This window comes from Bufo gargarizans, chromosome 2 (assembly GCF_014858855.1).
Source record: "Bufo gargarizans isolate SCDJY-AF-19 chromosome 2, ASM1485885v1, whole genome shotgun sequence".
NCBI classification, from domain to species: Eukaryota; Metazoa; Chordata; class Amphibia; order Anura; family Bufonidae; genus Bufo; species Bufo gargarizans.
Genome location: NC_058081.1, coordinates 321,402,582 through 321,427,834, shown reverse-complemented (window position 1 = coordinate 321,427,834; position 25,253 = coordinate 321,402,582). Strand labels below are relative to the sequence as shown.

Here is a 25,253-nt window from a genome sequence, read left to right as displayed (position 1 = left end):
TATAATGCCCTTGCTCGCATCCCTATCCATGCCCCCAATTCTGAGAAAGAAGACTTTTTATTTTATGCCAATTAGCGCCTGGGTGCAACGAAGACCGCGCTGTTGCACCAGATGCTTGGCTCACTTGCCTTGATATCCATGCCCCCACCTAGGGTTGGGCTGATATACCGGTATCACGATATACCGCGGTATTAAAAAACGGCGATATGGCGATATCGCCGTTTCCAAAATACCGCGGTATTTTGTGACGTCATCAAAGCGGTCAGCGCACATTGTGCGCTGACCGCTTCTAAACGTGCGCCCGCCCGCCCCTGCACCTTGCATAGCGCTGCCGCTGAGTAACATTACTTCCTCTCGCTCCGCCTCCCCAAGTCTCCACCCACCATCTGACATCATCACCCACCAGTGCCGGCTCCATTGTATATGTGGGGAATCAATCCCCTGTGTGAGTACTGGTGTCTCTGGAGAGACTTTTCCTGCGGCTGCCTCACTAGTGTGCTCTGGTGACGAAATTATAAACTTACTACTTCCCCAGCGGCCGCCCCGGCTCTCCCTCCTCCTTGCTCCCATATTCAAATCTCTGCCCACCGGCATCTGATGTCAGAATCAGAGCACACAAGCGAGGCAGCCGCGGGAAAGGTATATCGCAAAGTATTACTGCATGTATGGTGCAAACCTTATTATAACGCCTCCTTGTGGCTGCCCCCATACAGTATAACGCCTCCTTGTGGCTGCCCCCATACAGTATAACGCCTCCTTGTGGCTGCCCCCATACAGTATAACGCCTCCTTGTGGCTGCCCCCATACAGTATAACGCCTCCTTGTGGCTGCCCCCATACAGTATAACGCCTCCTTGTGGCTGCCCCCATACAGTATAACGCCTCCTTGTGGCTGCCCCCATACAGTATAACGCCTCCTTGTGGCTGCCCCCATACAGTATAACGCCTCCTTGTGGCTGCCCCCATACAGTATAACGCCTCCTTGTGGCTGCCCCCATACAGTATAACGTCTCCTTGTGGCTGCCCCCATACAGTATAACGTCTCCTTGTGGCTGCCCCCATACAGTATAACGTCTCCTTGTGTTTTTTTTTCTTTTAAACGGGTATTTATCACGATATATATCGTTATCGCGATAAATTTTTTAATATTGTTATCGTCTGATAATTTTTGATATCGTCCAACCCTACCCCCACCACTTCAAAGGGCCAGGCTTGTTGACATACTGACATCGTAGTCTCGTGGGGGTGCATCCGGCGCAGACCCTGCACCTGGCTGTAGATTGCTGGGTGTTCCAGCCACGTACAACCCATGCACGAACGCGCTGACATGAAACTTCAGGGCCAGGAGTGAGCACACCTGCATTGCTTGGAACTGGTGGGGGTGTGGACATCAAGGCAAATGCGCCGAGGGTGGTGCGGTTGGGCGCTAAATACCATGAAATAAAAAGCATTTCGGGGAACGGATACGTATGGGAGAAAAAGCGTTAAACTAGGTTGACAAGCACACATCTGAATGTGTAGCCGTTTTAGTCATGAGTACCTGGTAAAGGAACACTCTGGGAAACGTATATTCTCCCCTCGGGTTGTAAGGTACATCATGGAAGAGGTTGTGCAGGCAATTCTCTCTACACGTTCCTGTAAGGGCTCAACGTGACTGACTGCTAGACGACACAGCATTGGGGTCAAGTGGTATAACAGCGGACCAGAACAGAGCAGATCATTCAGGGGATTGGAGAAATGACTCGCCCTGCCTTTTCCATGATGTAGTTTATAGAAGGAGTCAAGGAATAACATTTCCAAACTGCTTCTTTAAAGCATAAAGGGGTCTTCCAAAACTTAAAGCGGACCTGTCACCTCTCCTGACATGACCGTTTTATTCGCATTTCACATGCAACAACAATCCTGGGCATCTTTTCCTACAAGTCTATATTGTGCCATACCGTTACTAAAATAAACGCACGTGTGTGTGTGTGTTAGCCGCTCGGGGTGTGACACTGTATAGACTGACACTGTCCAATCAGCGCTGCCAGTGTCAGACTGTGCAAGGACAAACCAACTGGTAAGATGGACCTTCATTCAGAAACGTTTAACTGGAGTAATAGAGGAACAGAACAGCTCCAGAATTCTTACCTGTGGAATACATCAGGAGTTGTGACAGGTACACTTATGTTTTAGGGAACCTGTCATCAACCTTACGGTAACCTCACTGAGGGCAGCATAAAATAGTGACAGAAATGCTGATCTTAGCTAGGGATCGACAGATATTTATTTTTTAGGGCCGATACCGATAGCTGATAATTTATACCGATATTCTGGGAATTTTCCCCCAAAAAAATTATTCGCACAAATCTGCTGAAAATTACAGGTTTTTTTGTAAATCTTTCTTTTTCAATTATACTTAATATTTTGGTGTTTTATTTTTATAACTTTTTTTTTTTAACTAACTTTTAGCCCCCTTAGGGACTAGAACCCTTGTCCTATTCACCCTGAGAGAGATCTATCAGGGTGAATAGGAGCTCACACTGTCCCTGCTGCCCTGTGCTTTGTGCACACAGCAGCATGGAGCTTACCATGGCAGCCAGGGCTTCAATAGCGTCCTGGCTGCCATGGTAACCGATCGGAGGAGCAGGGAAGAGGGGATCCTGTGGAGGGGCGCGCTGCGCCACCAATGCTTAATACTGGGGGGGGGCGCACTGCGCCACCAATGTCTAATACTGGGGTTGGGGGGGGGGGGGGGGGGCGCACTGAAGCTTAATCTCTCATTTAATCATATACAGGAGGCGGGAGCTGGCTGCAGAATCACATAGCCGGCTCCCGACCTCTATGAGCTGTAGCTGCGATCTGCGGTACCTGAGGGGTTAACTACCGTAGATCGCAGCTACAGCTCATAGAGGTCGGGAGCCGGCTATGTGATTCTGCAGCCAGCTCCCGCCTCCTGTATGTGAATAAATTAGAGATTAAGCTTCATTGGTGGCGCAGTGGCCATAGCTCCTCCCCTCCTCTTGTCCCCTGTCCTTTCATTGGCGGCAGCAGCACAGGGGTAGGAGACACTGCTTCCTTCTCCCCTGTGCTGCTGAGGGAACACGGAGAGCGCTGACAGCAGCGCGATCTGTGTTCCCCATACGCTATCGGAATATCGGCAAAATAAATGCCGATACCAATAGCGTTCAAAATCCTGAATATCGGCCGATAATATCGGTAAATCCGATAATCGGTCGATCCCTAATCTCAGCGGTGTGTCAGTTAGGAGTTAAATGTAAGTGATTGTCAAGAACGAGCATCATAGTAATTGCAGCACAGGCCTTAAAGAGTCCTGGTTATTGATAATCTCCTGCTCTCCCGCCCATCTGCTGCTGATTGGCAGTTCTCTCCTGGACAGAAATGGAGAAAACTAGGTAGAAGACTGTCAGCCATCAGCAGGTGGGCAGGAGAGCAGGAATTCATGAGTAACCAGGACTCTTCTCAGGTGGCCGGGACTCTTTTCCAGGCCCAGTCTGCAATGGTTGTGATGTTGGTTCTCGGCAACCACTTACTTTTTACTTATAAATGACCGACAGCTGAAATCAACTCGCCTGTCTCTACTTTATTCTGCCGTTAGTATGGGCAGCAAAAAGTTGATGACAGATCCCCTTTAAGGCAAAATCATCAATGTTTGATGGAAACCTGACAACACCCCCCCCCCCCCCCCCCCCAGCAGAATGACAGCAGTGCCGTCCAGATACCGCTCACTCCGCAGATGGCTTAGGCTAGTTTCACACATGCAGCACGGCGATCTGGATCTGAAGTTCTCTGGATCTGGCATAGCTGGATGGTGCCACTTTCACCCCATAAACGCCAGGATGCGGCTGTTTGAAAATTGCTGCATAAAATGTCTTTTGTCCAACCAAATCCCGCCGATTACCATAATAGTCAATGGGGTCTGCTGTGGGGGATTGCCGTGCTGCATGAGTGAAGATAGTCTTAGGACTCATTCAGACAACCATATCCGTGTTGTGGTCTGCAAAATGCGGAACAGAATGACCAGCCCAAAGTTGGAACTGCCCATTATTGTCCATAAAAATGGACAAGTACTATCTTTTTTTGCGGGCCGCAGAACAGAGATACAGATGCGGACAGCACATGGTGAGCTGTCCGCATCTTTTGCAACCTCATATGCAAAACTGACACTAATATACGGGTGCCTGAACAAGCCCTTATCCTTATACCGTATATAATCAGTCGGGGTCCAAAGTCCTTAGAATCCTGGCAGCCAACAGAATGAATGGAGCTGCAGTGCCACGCTTTGCCGCCTCTAGAGACAGAAAGGTCGCTGGCTGCCACTTGGTCAGATCTTTAATGTGACATTAAAATCAAAATTTGTCAGCGGCAAAAAAACAAAACAAAAAAACAAACACACACACAGACAATGGGCTGCTGACAAGTGAAAACTGAATGGGGATGAATGATCGGAATCACAATGGTTTGTCCCCATACTAACAACTGCTGCATGTAAACCGTACTTAATAAAGGTCAGTTGATGCTTTATTTTCTGCCTGTGTAAAGGGCCCTATGTTTGTTGGGTGACATGTCAGCAGAATGACTGGGCAGTAACTGCAGCACCAGGCACAGCCCCCTGCAGCATGACCCATTCATTCTCGGTAGAAGTACTATAGGCCATCAACGTGGAAAACCACTGATAAAACTTAGCCACTGCCCTTTTTTTTTTCCATCTATGCAGAACCAACATATTCAATAGCACTGTACAAGGCACTAGGGCTAAACTAATCATTATGGGCGCCTAACACATGATTCACTCAGAGGCCTGGGTGTTCCACTCAATTCCTTGTGTCTATTGCTTTTAGCAGTGAGGTGGTCACCCTCCATTAGTCTAGGGCAGGCATGGCCAACCTGCGGCTCTCCAGCTGTTGTAAAACTACAACTCCCACCATGCCCTGCTGTAGGCTGATAGCTGTAGGTAGTCTGGGCATGCTGGGAGTTGTAGTTTTGCAACAGCTGGAGAGCCGCAGGTTGGCCATCCCTGGTCTAGGGGAGTAATGGGAATTGCAGTCACCTGCTGTCTAGATATCCAAAAACTGGTCACAAAGCCTCTGTCCGCATATTGCCTGGTAGGGTTGATTATGTTGATGCCAAGATATCTTCTCTGCAGCGTGCAGCATTGTGGAGATATCATTACTTTTATCTACATTCAAATCAGGTAGTTTAAGCATCAAGGGGCTGGAGTAGCTCTTTGAGCACCACTTCTGCTACGCCCCTCAGTACTCAGTACACTACCCCAACCCCTTGGATTGATTCCTGTCTAATAGTGTCTGTGCTGTGGCCCAGTCATAGGTGGCAGTGTGTTTTAGCAAAACTATGCATACCTTTAAGGAATAATGCGCTGTGGCCATATCAGACCTTATTTTGAATGAATGCCTACATATTTGCTACGTTATTCCTAAAGGAGTGCCCGATTCTGCTAAAACAGCACAGGCAGGGATACACAGCGGCATGTGACATTTCATGTAATGACTGTCACAAAAAAATCCAGACATGCTGAATATGGGGCGCAAGCCGCGCACAACTTTTATGTAAGACGTCCACGACACACAACTGTGTTTTCACAGCCAAATCCCAGCTTATAAAATAGCCGCCTGACAGCAAGTTGCAGACAAGTCGCAGAAAACTGGTGCAAGTTGGAATAAATCTGGTCCTGGCCTGGCCCCGCCATGCACCTTTTTGGAAAGTGACGGGGCAGCATAAAAACACCTTTTGCAGAAATAAATAAATAAAATGACACCATAGCGCCTTCATAAATGAAAAATGTATTTGGAGACACTGGGGTTCAAGTGTCTCCTAATGCATCCATGTTTAGGGATTCGGGGGAGCGGGGCCCATGAGGCAGCAGAGGTGTGAAGATCAGGCTTGATTATGTAGTCACACAAAGCCATTAACATTCCTGATTACACCAACCACAGCGCAGAGCGGCCGCCTCATATTCTACATGCATCCCTGGCTAAAGATACCGCACTGTAGATCACACCTTCTGGGGGGGGGGTTGACTTTTTCCAGGTCAGCAATACAGCAGCTGATGAAAAGTTGTTATGCCCGGCCCTGTTCACACTGTAATTTGATGCCGTTATGGAATGGATCCCATAAAGTATTATAAGGGTCGCCTGCAGTATCCACACTGCAATAATGCAAGTGAATGGGAATTACAACATTCCCTATCCGACTAGGAATCCTCCTGCAAACTGTCAAATCCATGACTAAACGTTCAGCGATATCCACGTTACAGCTGACGTCTAGCTCTTCATAGAAGGCACCTCACCCATACATGACTCAGGCAGCATCCGCCACTCCTGGACTACAAGAAATACCGCACATGCTGGGGAGGTGAATTCTGTAACCTTTCACCCTCTCTAACATTTATATCTCCATTCCATTATGTTATAAACTTTATAATACTGTATCTATTCAAATACCGATAAGAATAGGTTACTGACCCATCCAGTAACTTTCCATTCAAAATAAGTGCTACATAAAGATCACCGACACTGCCACAGCGACTGGAAATCAGGCATCCGAGCCATCTCTATGCAGCCAGTAGGTGGCACTAATGCTAAAGCAATCTACACCAATGCAACATGGAGCAGAACCGAAAGAGAAACTACTATCCCCCTACACATGAACGCTGCACCACTAAGTCGGTTATTAAAAGACACCTCTGTTTTCGGAATTACCTGCACATCCATGATCTTAGGGCTCTAAATTGTATTGTTCCTCCATTATTCCACCGGATACCAGACAGCCGCAGCAGGATATTAAAACGAACGTGTCAGCACTGGCCTAGGGAAAGAAGTTAGAAGGCTGCAGCACTACTGCGAGCGTTGCTGCCTTCTCAAACAGCTGATCGGCAGGGGTCCCGGGTGTCGGACCCCCACCGATCAGATACGGGTGACCTATCCCGAGGATAGGTCATCGTATTAAAGTCTCAGAAAAACCATTTAACTCTTACATCCACTGCAATGTAACTGCATGTCGTTGTGCAGTCTAAGTGTATAGAGTGCTGAGCCCATGCCATACGCGGGTGCGGTGTAATACAGCTGGCACCTGGTCAAACCACTGGTATCGGACATAAAGCTAATTATGGTCATCTAACACCAGTGACTGACTGTATCTGAATCTTTCAAAAACTGAACTACTGGTGTTTTCTCCATCTAGTAACCTACATCTACTGGCCTAAACCTGATATCTCCCTCTCAGTATGAGCGTGCTCCGGGGCAGCACGCCTGCTCTCTTGGATTATTGATCTTTTCTTTACCCTCTATATTTAATCCCTTGCCGCTCATACTGCCTGCACCTCAAAACATCCATAGAATCCACCCCTTTCTTACTGTGGAGACAGCAAAAACTCACATCATTGCCCTGATCCACTACCATCTTGATTACTGTAACTCATTACAAATTGGCCTCCTCCTCGGCAGACTGTCCCCTCACTGATCTATCATGAACGCAGCAGCCAGGCTCATCTATCTGTTTAACCACTACCCTAATGCCTCCACCCAGTGCCAATCATAGCACTGGTTACCTATACAGTACAGGATTCAACTTAAACTGCTCATTCTCACCTGCAAAGCTCTTCACAGTGCTGCACCCCCCTACATCTCATCCCTCATCTCTGTCTACCATCCTACCCGTGCTCGCCATTCAGCTAATGACTTACGACTGACATCTACCATAATCCTAACCTCTGACTCACGTCTCCAAGACTTCTCCCGAGCTGCACCAGCTCTCTGGAATGTCCTTCCCCTAAGAAATTAGGTTAAATCATAACATCCACAGTTTTAGGCGCTCCCTATAAACACATCTTTTTAGATTAGCCTATCACATCCCCTGATCTCTCTTCCATTCACCCCCCCCCCCCCATCATTCTTCTGAACCTGATCCATCAGCATCCACCACACCCCATGCACTAAGAGGCACTACAAATATCAGATGGTGACTGGCTCACGCAGCCTTATATCTACTCCTCTATTGTGTTAAGATGGCCGGACCATTGTACAAAACAAGCACTTGTTACATTCTGTGTCAGGCCCATCTCCTCAGATTGTAAGCTCTTGCGAGCAGGGCCCTCAGTCCTTTGTTTTAATTGTTGACCTGTTTGCAGCTATGTCACTTGTGACTCTGTACATGAACTCTCCGATTGTACAGCACTGTGGAATATGTTGGTGCTATAGAAAGATTATTATTTAACCCCTCAATAGCGACTGTGGCATCTGAGGGATTAAATAGAGGGGGCTCCCCTCTGTCCCCAGATCAAAGTCCCTGTGGCAACATCTCACAGCTTCAGTCTGTTGCTATGACAGCCTGGGTTCTCGGGGATCCCAGCACTTTCATAGCGAGCTGCCTAAAAAGCTGAGCCAAAGGCCTGACAGGCAACCTGTGAAAATCCCATAGATTGCAATAGACAATCGCCTGTACAAGTCTCCTGAGGGGACTAACAGTTACAATAATAAAATTTAAAAAAATAATTTAAACGCCTCAGAAATATTACAAATTCAAATGTGCATACAGAAGCAGGCCAGTGCTGTTACAGCAATACCAAATTTATATACGGTAGTTTTTATTTTGTTTTACTACTTAAAAAAAAAAAAATATTAGAAAAAATTCTGACAATAACTTTTATATTTCTGTCTACAGAGCTGTTTTAGGGCTTCTTTTTATGGGGTACATATGACTTTTGGAAGAAAAAAATTGGTTGGGGGGGGGGGGGGGGGGGGTGACCATAAAACAGCAAATCAGCCATTTTTTTTCCATTACAGCATTAACCACAAAGGAAAATAAAGTTTATATTTTAAAGAGGACCTGTTGCCAAAAAATGCAGTACAATCTGACAGCACCATGTTATGGAGCAGGAGAAGCTGAGCAGATTCATGTATATGTCTTTGGGAAAAGATTCAGTAAATATAAATATATTATATAAACATAATAAAGTTAGGCCTCATGCACATGACCGTTGTTTGCTTCCGCGTCTGTTCCGCCGATTTTAGCTTTTTAGGTGCGGACCCATTTATTTCTATGGAGCCGTTGAAAATGCGGATAGTGCACCGTTTGCCTTCCGCGTCCGTGATCCGAAGTTCAAGTTTGTAAAAAAAAAAATATATATATATATATATATATATATATATATATATATATATATATATATATATATATATATATATATATATATATATATATACACACACACACACATATATATATATATATCCTGTCCTATTTCCACGGAAAACGGTTCGCGGACCCATTCAAGTCAACGAGACCGCTAAAAAAACGCGGAGGCACACAAGATTCTCATCTGCGTCAGTTTTATTCCTATCATATGCATGGCAAACCTGTCTTAGACTTTTTTTTTTACTTTCCTTTAGGTTTAGTGGTCCTCCAAAAATAAAGGACGACACACGGAAACAAAAACGGATACGGATAAGGGAACAACAGAACCCCATTTTGCGGAACGGAACACAACAATGGTTGTGTGCATAAGGCCTAAATCATGTAATAAAATATTGAGATGCACAGAACAGTTTTTTCAAATTATTATTTTTTAAGTAGTTAAACATAAAAACTATATAAATTTGGTATAGCTGTAATCGTACTGACCTTCAGAATAAGGTTGTCATGTCATTTTTAGTACACAGTGAACTCCATACTCAAAAAACTGTCAGAACTGCAATTTTTTCCAATTTCACACCACAAATAATTTTTAACTGCTTTCCAATAAAAGCTATATAAAAAAGTTACCGTAAATGGTGCCATTAAAATATATTGGTCCCGAAAAAAAATTAAATTATGGCAGGTGGGGAAACAAAAAAAATAATAAAATTTTTAAAAATAGGCTGTTTGCTGAAAAGGTTATCTGACTGACAAACAATTCAGTTAGCATGATCCTCCTGAGGCTGTGCCGTGTGGCCATCCCCTAAGACTGTGCAGGGGCATGGCACTTTGACAAGGACAATGATAGCCAACTGTCAATTTATAGAGGAATGGTAACACTTCTAAAAAAGATGCGCGTGGCCTGACCTCTAGTAACAGCTTCAGCTACTTTACCACTAGCGGTTTTACCGAATCCAGCAAATACACTTCCGTTACTGATAATACAACTGTCTGCATCTGTTATGAACGGATCCGGTTGTATTATCTGTAACATAGCCAAGATGGATCAGTCATGAACTTTATTGAAAGTCAATGGGGGACGGATCCGTTTTCTATTTTGGCAGAAAAAACTGATCCGTCCCTATTGACTTGCATTGGGGGTCATGACTTGCTCCATCTGTTTTGCTCCACATTCCATGGCGGAAAGCAAACTACAACATTTAGCGGTTTGCTCTCCGGTATGGGAACACAACTAAACGGAACAGAATGCATTTTAGGCGGATTTGTAATGGATCTGCAAAAACTGATCCGTTACAATAATACAACCGCATGCATCCGTCATGAACGGATCTGATTGTATTATCTGTAACATAGCCAAGACGGATCCGTCTCCCGTTGACGGTCAATGGTGTTCATGACGGATCCATCTTGGCTATAATACAGATAGTGCAACCAGATCCGTTCATGACGGATGCATGCGGTTGTATTATTGTAACGGATCCAGTTTTGCAGATCCATTACAGATCCGTGCCAGATTGTGTCTGAGAAAACGGATCCATCCCCATTGACTTACATTGTGTGCCAGGACGGATCTGTTTGGCTCCATTTCGTCAGGCGGACAGCAAAACGCCAACTATATTGTGGGGTAGGAGGGGGCGTATTGGTCTGTTGAAGTGATTGGCACCATAACCATGCCCAACGGCTGCAATGTGATCGGCTGCACAGGATCGCAAGGCACATTATGCCTGCAGTCCAGTCCAAACAAGATGCTGCAAGCAGCATTTTGACCGGACCTTAGGCATATTTGTGCCTTGCGATCCCTTGCATCCGATCGCCTGCGGCTTTTTGCAGATTGCACTACACCGGGATGCAGGCACTAATGTGCCACGCGCTTGGGTGGCGGCAATCACACTGCCGGTGGAGGGGTGTGGCTGTGGTGCCATTGACTTCAAAAGCACTGCCACACCTCCAAACGCAAAAAGCCAGCCAGCATATCAGTAAAGACCTTATTTAAATATGGTTTTGTTTTTAAATTGTATCAGGACAAGTAGATCGAGCACCCGCTTTAGTTCTTCGACAAGTAGGTTTTTTTTGTTTGTTTTTTTATTTCCACACCCCTGAGTTGTTACTCGCACAGCACATCAGGACAGGTCCCTTGCCCCTGGATGTCAGAATAAATGTTTCAATTCAATGAAAGTGCGCAGAGATCTTTTAAACAGTGGGGAACTCAAAGTATATTACAAATCTGCACAACTTTTCATGAGTAAGGAAGGGTGCCTTCACACTTGCGTTTTTATTTTCCGGCACCGAGTTCCATTTTCGGGGCTCAATACCGGAAAAGAACTGTTCAGTTTTATTCTAATGCATTCTGAATGGAGAGCATTCCATTCAGGATGCATCAGTTCAGTCCCTCTTACGTTTTTTGGCCAGAGAAAATACCGCAGCATGCTGCAGTTTCCTCCCCAGCCAAAAACCCAGAACACTTGCCGGAATGCCGGATTTCCATTGAAATTCATTAATGCCGGATCCGGACCCATGTGTTCCGCAAAAACTGATTCATTCTTTCCGTCCGTGCCAAGCGCAGACCATTAAATCTGTGAAAAAAATAAATCTGTTTTTACCGGATGACAATCAAAAACACGGATCCGGTATTGCAATGCATTTGTGAGACGGATTTGTCTCACAAATGCATCAGTTTGCGTCCAGACTGTTCCGGCGACGGAAATACCTGCAGGAGTCCCCTGCCGCAAGTGTGAAAGTACCGTAAGGTCCCATGCACACGTCTGTATTAGGGCTGCACGATATGGGAATTTTGTGCGATTGCGATTAGGGCCCTAAAAATTGCGATAACTGTATGCGATGCAATATTTTAAGGGAATTGTGCTAGGAGGTCTATTTGCTTGGATTTTCAAGGCAAAAGCACACAAATTACTGATAATGCTGAAATGTAGTTATGCTTAACTCAAGAACTGAAATGCAGTGTTTTTCAAAATAAAACATATTTTACTAAATTAAATAACATATTTGCATTACTGCAAAAGTACAAAATACAAAACTTGCCATTTTCTTAAACTGCACAGAACAGATAAATAAAATAGAATAAATAAAAGAACATTTGTCATTAAAACAACAACAACTTGCCTCCAGCCCCTCCTCGCACAGTAACTGATGTATCGCCGGCCGCGCTGTGCAGCATAGCGGCCGGCGATACATCCGTGTCAACCACGTAAAAAGTCAACCAATGCTTTATTAGGCGCACTGCCATTCCCCCCCCCCCCCCCACACTTTTGGGGGGGGGGGGGGGGGGGGGAGTTGTCTTCTAAAGCGAAAAATATGGTAATATAATTGCAGCATTTTTGGGTCGGCCAATTGTCGATTGCGATATGGCGATCAATTGCGATTGCTTCGGCAATATATTGTGCAGGCCTAGTCTGTATCCGTTTTGCAGTCCACAAATTGCAGATCCACAAAATACAGATGCTGCCTGTGTGCCGCACGCATTTTGTTTGCAGACACGCTGTGTTCAGTAGGTCCGTGGTCTGCATTTTGCAGAACAGATATATGGAAGCGGAAAGCACACGGATGATCAGTGTGCTTTAAAGCATCTGTTATTCCATACCACAAAGAGATAGAACATGTCCTATAGTTGTCCGCAAAATGTGTACCGCGGATGCATTGAAGTCAACGGGTCCGCAAAAAATGTGGAAGCAACACGCACAGCATCCGTATTTTGTGGATCTGTGATTACATGGATACGGTAGTGTGTATGGGGCCTAACACTGCAGCATAGTTTTAATCCAGAGAGCTTATTTACATGACCGTTCTCTTCCATGTGCCGTCCATCTTAAAAAAAAAGGACAGCAAACAGATATTCAATGAGGCTATTAACAAATCCGTTTTATTTTTTTCCTCTTTAGAGATCTGTGTGCCCGATCCGAGGAACGTAACGTATGTCTTATTCTGGACTGTTTCTGTAGATCAGAACAGGCCAGTGTATGGGAGCGAAACAAAAACAGCACACCGAAGTAATCTGCATGCTAGACTTTTTTCACCCATCTGTTTTGTGGACAGAAAAATCGGACACGGTTGTGTGAACAAGCCCTTAGGAACATATTCTGCAGCATGTAATTTCAACTTTTGACATTTAACTTGTGCTAAACGTGCTCCCATAGTATGATATAAACATAGCCACACAAGTACAGGGAAAGCTTCCGGCACACATGCCAATCGTAGGCCTCTTTTTACCAGAGACCAAAAGTTTCCTTTTGATCCCGGTCAGCGAGATTTATTTATTTTAATACATTGTTAAGCTTCTTTCACATCTCTGGTATCAATTCCGGCAGGTTGTTCCAGCAGAGAATCTACTGAAGTTCACATGGATCTGGCACTGCCAGATGCGGATGGAATGTCTGCCGGCCCTATTAACTATAATGGGGCCTGACGGAGGTCTGTACTAATTCCGACAAACGGAGAACCAGCCACACACACACAGCGGCATGCTGCGCTTTGTGTCTGGCCGATTCTCCGCTGGAGTTTCTCACCAGAGGTATAAAACTAGCCTTAGGCTATTTCCACATCTGGGGCAGAGGTTGCGGCATCGCTGGATACTGCTGCCTGTTTGCCGGACTCCATTGACTATAAATGGAGTCTGGAAGAGATCCAGCCACTACTCGGCACACAGTGGTTTTCATCCGCCCAAGTCCCGACATTCTCGGCCTGGATCAACTAGTCACCGATGTGAAACTAGCCTATGGGGTCCATTCACACAGTATTTTCTGCAGGCAGAATTGAATGCCAAAAAGCCACCAGGCAGCTGCGCAGAATCGGACTCCCACTGTATTCAAATGGAGGCCACGGTTTATAGCTTCGACCATGCCAAGAAAGGATATAACTGAGGCGTTGTGAACTGCAGTGTGGCCTCCCACTGAAAACAATGAGGCAGATTTGCATGTGCCCACCAAGCTCTTTTTGACACCTAATTTGCGTCAACTTCTGCCTGCACAATACGCTGTGTGAACAGGTCCCTTAAGCTCTCTGCATCCACTTTTGTGGTGACTTTTTTTGGCTTATGTCATTATATACTGGTCATACATTTTCTCTTAAGCATTTCTTTTCCCTGTAGAAATGCCTATGTAAAAAACACCTGAAAAATGCCATAACTAGAGATTGTCGCCATTTGGAAAATAAACTCAGGACTTAAAAATGCACTGCTTATATTGCGCTTGATTTTTAACTAATATGGTGCCCCCCCCTCCCAAAAAATAAATAAAAATAACAAAATAAAAATAAAAAAGTTCTGAAAAAGCAGAGATCTAAATACATTTTTACTGAATCTTTCCTCATAAAGCTATATATCAGTCTTCTCAGCTCCTCCATAACATACTGCATTTCATGGTGACAAGTGCGGTATACTTTTTGTGCTGCACTTTCCTATACCTGAGCTACAGCAAACGCAGTATACCATGCTACCACTTTTTAGTGCTGTGGTCAATGACTGAGGTATAAAGGCATATGTCAGAGTTAAATATATGTGAATATTCACATTCATACAAGGAGGTCCAAAAAAGATATAAATCCCAAAAAAAAGTGACAGTTGCTCCTGTAGCTGTCACATGCAGGTTGTGTGACAGCTGAACCCGGAGCAATCTTCAGGAGCCTGTATGCGGAGTTATGCCCAGAGGAGCCCGCAGCTGCATGCTGTTTTTCAGAGATATTCTCCCTTAAAAATCTGGCATCTAATAGAACGCGTCACACTTTTTTTTAATGGCTGTTCACATAGAATAAACTTCTGTGTGAAATTAGTAACATACATGGGTACAGTTGTGCCCCACACATTTTATGGAGGTTGTACGGAGCCATGAGGCCTAAAGCAAACAAGTTGTTATAACCCTTTCCTGGCAGCGATTTTCCACATTTTACATCCATCTCTCGGGAACCATAACATTTCTTTACTTTGTGATGGCACCATTACTGTTTAATACAATGTAGTGGAAAACTAGGGAAGGGGGGAATCCCAAATGGGTTGGAATGTAAAAAAATAAAAAAAAACAGTTTTATAGGTTGTACTTTTACAGTATTCCCTGTGTTAAAACTGACCTGTTACCTTAATTTTCCGGGTCAGTATGATTACAGTGATACCAAAGGTATATACGGTAGTTTTTCTTGTTTTAATACTTTTAAAAAATAAAAAAAAATTATTTTTATTTGTGTCACCATATTCTGAGCCCCATAACTTTTATATTTACCTCTATGGAGCCGTGTGATGGCTCATGTTTGCGGAGTAGTTTATATTATTGATACCAATAATGTGTATGACTGATTTTTTTTGATTTTTTTATTCAATTTCTTTGGCAGGCGAAGCGACGAAAAAACATTGGGCCAGATTTATCATTACTCTGACAGCTCACTCCACTTTCACATATGGCTAAAGTCAGTTTTAGCCAAGTCAGATTTATGATCGGCCCTTTAAGACTGTAATAAATGTGGTTTGACGGTAGCAGTTTATCCGTCAGTAAGCAGCTTTACAAGTCGCACATCTTTACGAAAAAGTTGCACGTTTTATGAAAAAGTTGCATGTTCTATTAAAAAGTCTCATAAGATAAGCATGTTCCTTTTTAAATAGTCCCAATAGTAAATCTGTCTAGAGATTCATTTACATAAGAAAACATGCCCACTTTCAGAAAACTGGCGAGCATAGTGCAGAGCAGAAAAAAAAACAAACAAAAAAAAACGCAAATTTGTGCGCAGTTTTAGCGTTTGGGACTTTTTCACTCCATTATTCTCACCTGAGCTAATGATAAATCTGGCCCGTTGAACTGGCCATTTTTGATTTTTCTGTTACAGCATTCATCGTATGGTATAAATATGTTATGGGACAAGACGAGACTAAAGAGCTTAATTATTTTTTTTATATGGGGAAAGGGGCGGTATTTTGAATTTCTAAAAAAATAAAAACTCAATTAAGTCCCCCTGAAGTGTGTGTGTGTGTGTGTGGGGGGGGGGGGGTTGGGGGGGGGGCGCTTGCGTGTTTGGGCCCCAGAAGCGCAGCACATTATCACTAATCACAGACATTGCCTCTAAGTGTCTGCTGTGTAAGGCTGTATTCACACGTCCGCAATGTGTTTTGCGGATACACGGATCCGCAAAACACGGAAAGAGGCAATGTGCTTTCCGCATTTTACGGACCGCACATCGCCGACATAATAGAATATGCCTGTTCTTGTCCGCAATTGCGGACAAGAATAGGACATGTTCTATTTTTTTGCGGAAACGGAAGCACGGATGCGGAAGTGCGGATCCGCAAATGTGGATGCGGACAGCACATTCCGTCCCCATAGAGAATGAATGAGTCCGCACCCTTTCCGCAAAATTGCGGAAAGGATGCGGACCCATTTTGCGGACGTGTTAATGGAGCCTCAAACAGCAGACACTCAGCTCATCTTTAACCGGCCCCGTATACAACTGAGCTCAGGAAAAGCAGACTAAATGAGTCATCAGAAAATGACCAATTGTTTCAATCACGTTTTTATCTTTAAGATAATTTTTAAAGAGTTTATTTTTAATTTCCCATGTCAATATCTATATTTAAAAAATTATGCAGTTTTCGCACTGGCCATTAGTAATAATTGGCGCCAGTTCTTGGTTGGTACAGATCACTTTACTGCAGTTAACTCATTCTAATCCTGCCTGTAACAATATCACCTCTGTGTATAGATAAGACAGGATCACCCAGTCACAATAGGCGATTCAGAGCTCATCTACTCCTTCCTTGTACAATCACCTCTGCACAGGTAGCATGCCTAGAAAATGATCCTATGCAAGTCAATAGGGTCCCCTCCTGACCACTGTCTATGGGCCATGGGGCTGCCATAAAGCAATTTTTTGTAATGCTTTGTAAATGCTGTTAAGAACAGCTCAGGCAAGATGGCCGTCCCATAATAATGTTCAGGAAATAAAATTGAAAAAAAATCTGCAATCAGAAAACAAAAACAGATTAGAAAAAAAATGAGATGTGCTACTATATATACACTATAAAATTTGCAGTGACATATTCCCTCTAAATGTAAAAATTACAAGTAAAAAACTATATCTGAATCTGCTCAGCTCCTCCTGCCTGCAGATTGATCTGCATTTTGTGGTGACGGGTCCTCTTTAACAGAGGTGTTCACATGGCAGGTGATAAATATTAGACCACATACACCACCAATCACCCAACCCCATTTAGGTAGATTTGCTCATGGTATTTCTTGTTAAAGGAGTTGGCCACTTTAAAAGGGACAGAAAGGGTTACTACCGTTTTAAAATCAATATTCATAGTTGTGTTTATTAGAATGTTTGGTCATTTCTCTTTCATTTCGGCAGTACTATGCCATTGAAAATCAAATACAAAATCTTGTCTTTTTGTGTCAGCCAGAACATAGATAAAACTCCTGTATAGATAGGGAATCCATTATCAGTTTGCTGTGAGGGGAAAAATGATATCTGCTAGTATAATAGTAAGGATAGAATTGGGATAATAGTATGACAGCTATAAGTGTTATCTTGATAAGACTAGATAAAGAAGTCCACATAAGAGGCTTACAGTTATCGGTGGAATGTGTGTTGCTCCCCTTCCCTCCCCGTTAGTAGAGATGGTCTCATTGAGTGCCAAAAGTCCAAAGGGGGAAGTTAAAGGGGTTGTCTCATCACAGACATTGGTGGCATAGGTGCAGGTCTCATCCCCCCCCCCTCCCAAAGTGAAGAAAAGCACACACAAGCATGGCCACCTTCCGTTTTCTGCTATGGGAGTTCTAAAATTATTTCTGGCAGACCCATAGTTCGGCTATTTTGGAACTCTCAGAAATGAATGGAGAGCATGCCGCACATACGTGCGATGCGCTCTCCTACGTTTTGGGGGCCCTATTCTGGAGACAGGAGCGGGTCCCTAGAGAAATGCCACTAATGTATGAGATGGGAATGCCCCTCTAAAGAGTCAGGACAGTGAAGAAAATACATGCACCCCATCTCCTCTGTAGTGGCGGTGCAGTCCATTCAAGTAAATGGGACTAAGGCTAACTGCACACGTTGCAGGCTACGCACGGTTTTATTGTGCAAAAAAAAAAAAAAAACACACCGGCATAGTGAATGAGGTCAGACATATGTCACATACGCTTTCCTTTTTTTCTGTGTGGAAATTGACCTGCCACTAGGACTTTGAAATCTGCAGCATGTCAATTGTGTGCGCGATTCCGCACCTTATGTACAGTGGTTTTCCTCACAGACTTCAATGTGGTTGTCAACATGAAGAGAAAACCTGCAAAAAATAAATAAAAAATAAATAGTGCCCATTTCATTTCTGGTGCAGTTACCCTGAGAGCTGTACCGCCCCTACAGTCCGGATGCAGTGCCGGTAAACAGTAAAGAGGACGCTGTGCCTCACGAGCGATGCGGCCTATTCAGATAGCTGAATGGAGGGGGGAAATCGGGATCATCCCAACGATTGGTCATCAACATCACGATGCTGCACGACACCTTTAGGGACAACCACGCAGCCAAGCCTAATGGTGCAGCTCACCCGCAAAAATATAGAACATGCCCAATTCTTGTCCGCTTTAAGGATGAGGATAGGACTGTTCCGTAGAGGCCCGGTCATTCTGTAAAATGCGAATGCCAACGGCCGGTGTCCGCGTTTTGCGCAGAACAGGCCACAATTGTGTGCATGGGCCCTCAGACAGATTTTTAGGCAAGAATTGTGGAGCAGTTTTGGCGCACAATGGCACATCTTAGGCTCTGCAAGACGCATTCACAGACACATTAGTAAATCTGGGTCAGACACACTCTGAAGTGAAAGTGTTGGGTAACAATGTGACCTCTTAGGGGACGATCACTTGCCTCCGATATCCTTTGGACAAATCCAACATGAAGATCTGAAACTTTCTGCTTCGATGGACCAACAATTCCCATTCCAGATCGCCATCGCCGCTCTGTACTACAGGCTATCCTGAGGTCTACTCCCAGAGCTGAAGGAAGACGGTAACCTGGCGGGGTTCCTCCAAGCAGCAGGGATTGTTTTAAATAAACTAAGACGTTCCTGTATATCGCCAGCGTTACCCTGTCCAGTGCCAGCTGACGCACCCAGGCATGGAGCCTATATGGCAATGTATGGAGTCCGATGGAAGCCCCACAAGTTTTTGTCGGACTACATATTAAGGGCTCATTCACACGGCCGTATGAACGGATCCGCACCCGTTCCGCAATTTTGCAGAAGGTGTGCAGATCCATTTATTTCTACAGGCCCTCAAAAGATGAGGACGGCACACCGCTCGCTGTCCGCATCCGTTGTTCCGTACCACGGCTCTGCAGAAACGATAGAAAATGCCTATTCTAGGACATGTGCTATTATGGTTACGGCCATGTGCGGTCCGCAAATTGGGGAACGCACATGGCCGGTATCCGTGTTTTGTGGATCTGCAGAGCACTACGGCCGTCTGAATAGGCCCTAAAAAAAAAAAAAAAAAAAAAAAAAACACGTTAAGGCTCTATGGCAGCCTAGATATAAGTATGTGCCCGACACCAGGCATTACCCTTAGGCCCCTTAATATACATTCTTTTTTCAGGGCATTTTAAACAATTTAAAAAAATAAACAAACAAGTTGACAAGTAATGCATGAAATCAGCAGTGGAAATTCCCCCAGTATGTCTGAATCCTAGGGCTATGTCCACACCTGCAGAAAAGGCCTAAGTGGTTTGTTACAAAAGACGGGTAACATGAGGTTTTTGCCAAGTAAAAAGGCTGCGGGCCTCACCCTCTCCATTGCAATGGATGAAATCCGAGGCATAAAACGGACACGCTGCAGACTTCGAATAACTTACGCAGCAGATTTGGTACAGAGCGGTAAAATCTCACCCACTTGGCTGGCACTGTTAAGCGCGAAGCATTTGCCTCACGGAAACCGGCACCAATTCAGTCACGCGTGGACGCCACCCAATAGGCCATATAACGAAACACGCTGCAGTTTTTTTTTTTGCTCTGTCCAAAATCAAAAGGCACATGGGGTCGGAGCACACGCCCTGAATTACAGACCCGTACAAAGAGCATCTGCGCTTCATGTACTTTTAATCACTGACGGGTCTGAGATTGTAAGAAAATCGCCAATCTGGCATCAGACATTTCGTAAGACGACAAACGAAACTGCAAGTGTGACCTCAGCCTTACAGCGGGCAGACATGTTCCATATGAACCTGACAGACAGATCACTGCGGACATGGGCCTTACGTGTCCGCGGTGAAAGTTACTGCACGTGAAATGGGGACAGGCCGCCAGCGCCACATCTCAGAAGGAAGACTAGGAATAACCATTTCATCCTAATCTCTGACCCTCCAGGGGCCAATCTATTTTAGTGGCCCCGCAATAGCAACTTTCATCAACACCAACAAAGTGAACAGGATTTGTCAAGTCCTCAAAAAAGTTAAAGCATAAAGTATAACCCCCAACATGTCAAAACAAGGCTCTGTTCACACCAGGACTGATATGTTGGATCCATTCCGCACACTACAGACACAGGGGTCAGCTGCTGTGAAACTACGACTCCCAGCATGCACACAGGCTCGGCTGTTCTTGTAATGAATGGAGCATTCTGGGAGTTGTAGTTTCATTTACAGCTGGGAGGTTGAGGATCCCTGCTATGGGCTCGTTCAGCTGTCAGAAAGCAACCCGCTCTCTGCTATGCCCAGCCAGATCCGTGTTTTACTGGAGATGGGTCATCGCACAAGTGAGAACAGAGCCCTATGTAAACTCCGGCACAATGCGATCATGACTCAGGATCGGCGGCAGCAGGGGGTGCTGCACTCCGGAGAGACACATGTCAGCGGCCGCCACCACACAAAGACGGGGCTACCGGCGAGAGTAAACGGCAGGCCGGCGTGCTGGGGGCGGGTCTCCCGGTCTCACCTCATCCTCCCGCTCGTTCCTGAAGCACAGGCAGGCCGCCCGCTTCTTAAAGCCTTCCCGGTCATAAGTCCGAGTCTGGTTCGGCTTGAACTTCATCATAGAGGCGGCTACTCCTCCAAGCTCCCCGGATGCTACAGCTGCCGTCACCGCGACCCTTTGCCGCTCCCTATCCGCACACGACGTCCGAGCGCCCGGAGCAGGAAGAGAGCCGGCCCTGGGTTAGAGGAGGCTTGTGGTGGTGAAGAGATGTAAACACCCGGAGCAGACGAGCCTCTCCATGGACTTGTGTCGTCTTCGGTCTGTGCCCGTTCAGCTGGTCCGGCCCCGCTACCTGCACTCCCCCGGCCCCCCCACCCCGTCACTCCCGCCCCTGCGCGCGCACTGCACGTCTCTCTTCAGCAGAGTAGAGCTCTGGCATACCGCCGCGCGGTAGAGAGAGTGAGAGAGAGACAGTCTGGAGCGCATGCGCGGTCACGAGGGCGGGACGCAGACCGCAGCTTTCAATGAAGAGCGAGCGTACTAGACGTGGAGCGCGCATTCCTGTAGCTTCGGCGTCCCCGCCCACAGGGCTGAGGGGAGAGGTGGCGGACGGCTACCCCCCCCCCTCTGTTACCCAGACAACCGCGCATACTGTACGTATATGAGTCTCGCTTTACTGTACGCTACACATTGCCTCGCCTCTCAGCACATGGCGTGTTCCTGGGGAGGCTCCTATACTATAGGCTTGTACAGTTACAATCTGCAATCACTGCTGCCAGGTGTGTGTGTGTATGTATATATATATATATATATATATACATACAGACACGTGTTTATATACAAATACTGTTTCCTGCAAACAATTGTGTATACATATACACACACACACATTAGAAAAAATAGTCACAAGTCCCCTATTTTAGCCGTGCAACTAAATATTGTCATGTCCCCCAGTTGGGTATAACGGGGCTCTAGCACTGGTAAATTTACTAACATTTACGTAAATAGTTTTTACGCCAGGCACACAAACTGCCTCAAATGTACCTAATTTATGATAAGGCACGCACCGTAATAAATTCGATAAATCTAATGGCGACGCAAGGGGAAGAAGTCGGGACAACAGAATTAGGCAGGTCCTATATATGTAGGCAGGGACAAGAGAAGCAGGCAGGTCCTACATACGTAGGCAGGGACAACAGAAGTAGGCAGGTCCTACATATCTAGGCAGGGACAACAGAAGTAGGGAGGTCTTACATATGTAGGCAGGGACAACAGAAGTAGGCAGGTCTTACATATGTAGGCAGGGACAAGAGAAGTAGGCAGGTCCTACATATGTAGGCAGGGACAAGAGAAGTAGGCAGGCCCTACATATGTAGGCAGGGACAACAGAAGGAGGCAGGTCCTACGTATGTAGGCAGGGACAAGAGAAGTAGGCAGGTCCTACATATGTAGCCATGGACAACAGAAGTAGACAGGGACAACAGAAGTAGGCAGGTCCTACATATGTAGGGAGGGACAACAGAAGGAAGCAGGTCCTACATATGTAGGCAGGGACAAGAGATGTAGGCAGGGACAACAGAAGTAGGCAGAGCTAGCCATGCCATAGTGCAGAACAATATACCACCCCAGCAGAACCAAATACCACAGTGCAGCGCTAAATACTGCCACCTGCGTCTCTGTATTCAACTGTATCACTGTCCTGTGGACAGTTGAATTCAGGAGGGCACCTGCGGCTGCTGGCCAAGTATGTCAGAGAATCAGATCATTATGTACCAGGCTGTTGGCCCTGAGGAGTGCTTGGGTGGACCCCCAAGGCATTGGCCGACCGGAAAATTTCTCTTTAGGGTTTATGGCCAATCCACCCCTGTGCAGATGCCTTTTCAGTTAGTCGCATCTTTGGCCCTCTGTGCGCCAGAAACTCAAGTTTCCACCAACCAGGGGTGTCGTTACTGGTGTAAGTTATAGTAAAAACTGCGGGCTGTGCAAAGCTCTGCCCCCACTCGTTAAGCCTCACCTCTTTTTTGCTCCACTTTAGAAAAGTGTCGAGAAGCTCAAAAAGGTGCAAATTCGGTGTGTGTCATAATTTGCGACTTTTTTTTATGCCACAATAGTGGTGTAAACAGCTGAACAAATGTCCCCATGGTGTTCTATCCACAGTCTAGAAATCAAATTTTGGTGCAAATATTTTGTACTGAGTGGTGTCAGAGGCGGATTTGCCGTGGGTGTGCTACCGTTGTGCAGCCTCACGGTCATTCAATAGGGCTCATGGTCAGCTTTTCCACAGTTTTAGTTTGTCAGTGATCCATCATGGACCAATTAATGACAATAGTGAGAACCCTCGTAGGGACATTAGCTTCTGTTACTACAATAATCGCAGTGATTGGTGGTGGTCTCTCTTCCAACCCTACCAACTAACAGATTTGGGGCTGGAAACGTTGATATTTTCTAAACTGTAAAATGATGTTTAAAATTGATAACTGCTGTTTATTTGCGGAAGAGTGAAAATCTTACTTGAGTAAACTTTGTAAAATAACAATGTGAATACCTGAGAAGTAGGAAACTGAGACCGCATGCCTACAATTTTGTCACCCGAGGCCACTGTCTAGTGTAGGAATGTGCAGATAAGGATTTACATACAGCACACCGTATACATACATAAACTGATCGATAAATCGTAACGTCACCCATGTACCATTTCTTATACCATTATACTGTATGACTGGTGCCAGGTAGGTCCAGTGCATGAACATCATAAAGAAAGCTCAGACGCCTAAAAATAAACATTTATGTAATCTCTTCGCCTTCTAGACAGGTGTATGTACAGCAGATGGCCAAACCAAGGGGGGTTAGTGAATGAACGTGTTGGAAAATGCCTTACAAAAGCTTGTGGATGCTGAATCCACCGAGTCAAGCGACTACATCTGACTGGGCTTAAATTGGCAAATAGCAAAACGTAGACTAAACATGAAATATGTGTGTGGTAAATTATTCGACAAAAAATGGGGAGAACTGCCCATGTTCTATATCATATATGCTGTATTCTTCTAAAAACACATCCATCTGTTCCGTGCCTAATGGAAGGGCACAAATAATTTCTGAATCTCTAAGGGTTCATGCACGCGATCATATGTATTCTGCTGTCCGCAAAACACAGATCCACAAAAAACACGGATGATGTCCGTGTGCATTCCATATTTTGCGGAACGGAACTGCTGGCCCCTAATAGAACAGTACTATCCTTTTCTGTAATGCGGACAATAATAGGACATGTTCTATTCCTTTGCGGAACGGACATAGGGAAACGGAATGCACATGGAGTAACTACCATATTATTTTTTGCGGACCTATTGAAATGAATGATTCCGCATACGGGCCACAAAAAAACGGAATGGACACGGAAAGAAAATAAGTTTGTGTGCATGAGCCTTAAGGCTAGAGCTACAAGTGCTCTTGGCTGCAAAACCCAATTTTTTTTTCCCCTTGTTGACTTAGGCTACTTTCACACTTGCGTTCGGAGCGGATCCGTCTGGTATCTGCACAGACGGATCCGCTCCTATAATGCAAACTATGGTATCCGTTCAGAACGGATCCGTCTGCATTATATTTCAGAAAAAAGTCTAAGTCTAATTGTTAGTCAGACGGATCCGTCTAGACTTTACATTGAAAGTCAATGGGGGACGGATCCATTTGAAATTGCTCCATATTGTGTCAACGTCAAACGGATCCGTCCCTATTGACTTACATTGTAAGTCTGGACGGATCCGTATGGCTCCGCACGGCCAGGCGGACACCCGAATGCTGCAAGCAGCGTTCGGGTGTCCGCCTGCTGAGCAGAACGGAGGCCAAACGGAGCCATACTGATGCATTCTGAGCGGATCCCCATCCACTCAGAATGCATTAGGGCAGTACGGATGCGTTCGGGGCCGCTTGTGAGAGCCTTCAAACGGAACTCACAAGCGGAGCCCCGAATGCAATTTTTTTTTTACTGGATAGAGTAAAGAATAGCGCAGCAACAAAAACATCATGAAAAAAACAAGTTCGAACAAGTCAATAGCCTCTATGATATAAAGATTTTACCCTTAGGCTCCATTCACACGTCCGCAATTTTCCTTCCGCATCTGTTCCGCATTTTTGCGGAACAGGTACAGATCCATTCATTTCAATGGGGGAGTAATTAATTATTGTCTGCATCAGCACTTCCGTGATGCGGTTCC

At 45.3% G+C, this 25,253-nt stretch overlaps 1 protein-coding gene across 1 annotated transcript in view; it reads right to left on the bottom strand.

The window, feature by feature from the left end:
• The window catches only part of NUDT4 (nudix hydrolase 4), a 35,671-nt gene extending 14,212 nt beyond the window's left edge, over positions 1 to 21,459 (bottom strand). The window contains exon 1 of the mRNA XM_044280510.1: positions 21,061 to 21,459. Coding sequence (XP_044136445.1) covers positions 21,061 to 21,159 — 99 coding nt within the window. The 5' untranslated portion in view covers positions 21,160 to 21,459. The remainder of the gene's footprint in view (positions 1 to 21,060) is intronic.
• Positions 21,460 to 25,253: the final 3,794 nt, after the last annotated feature.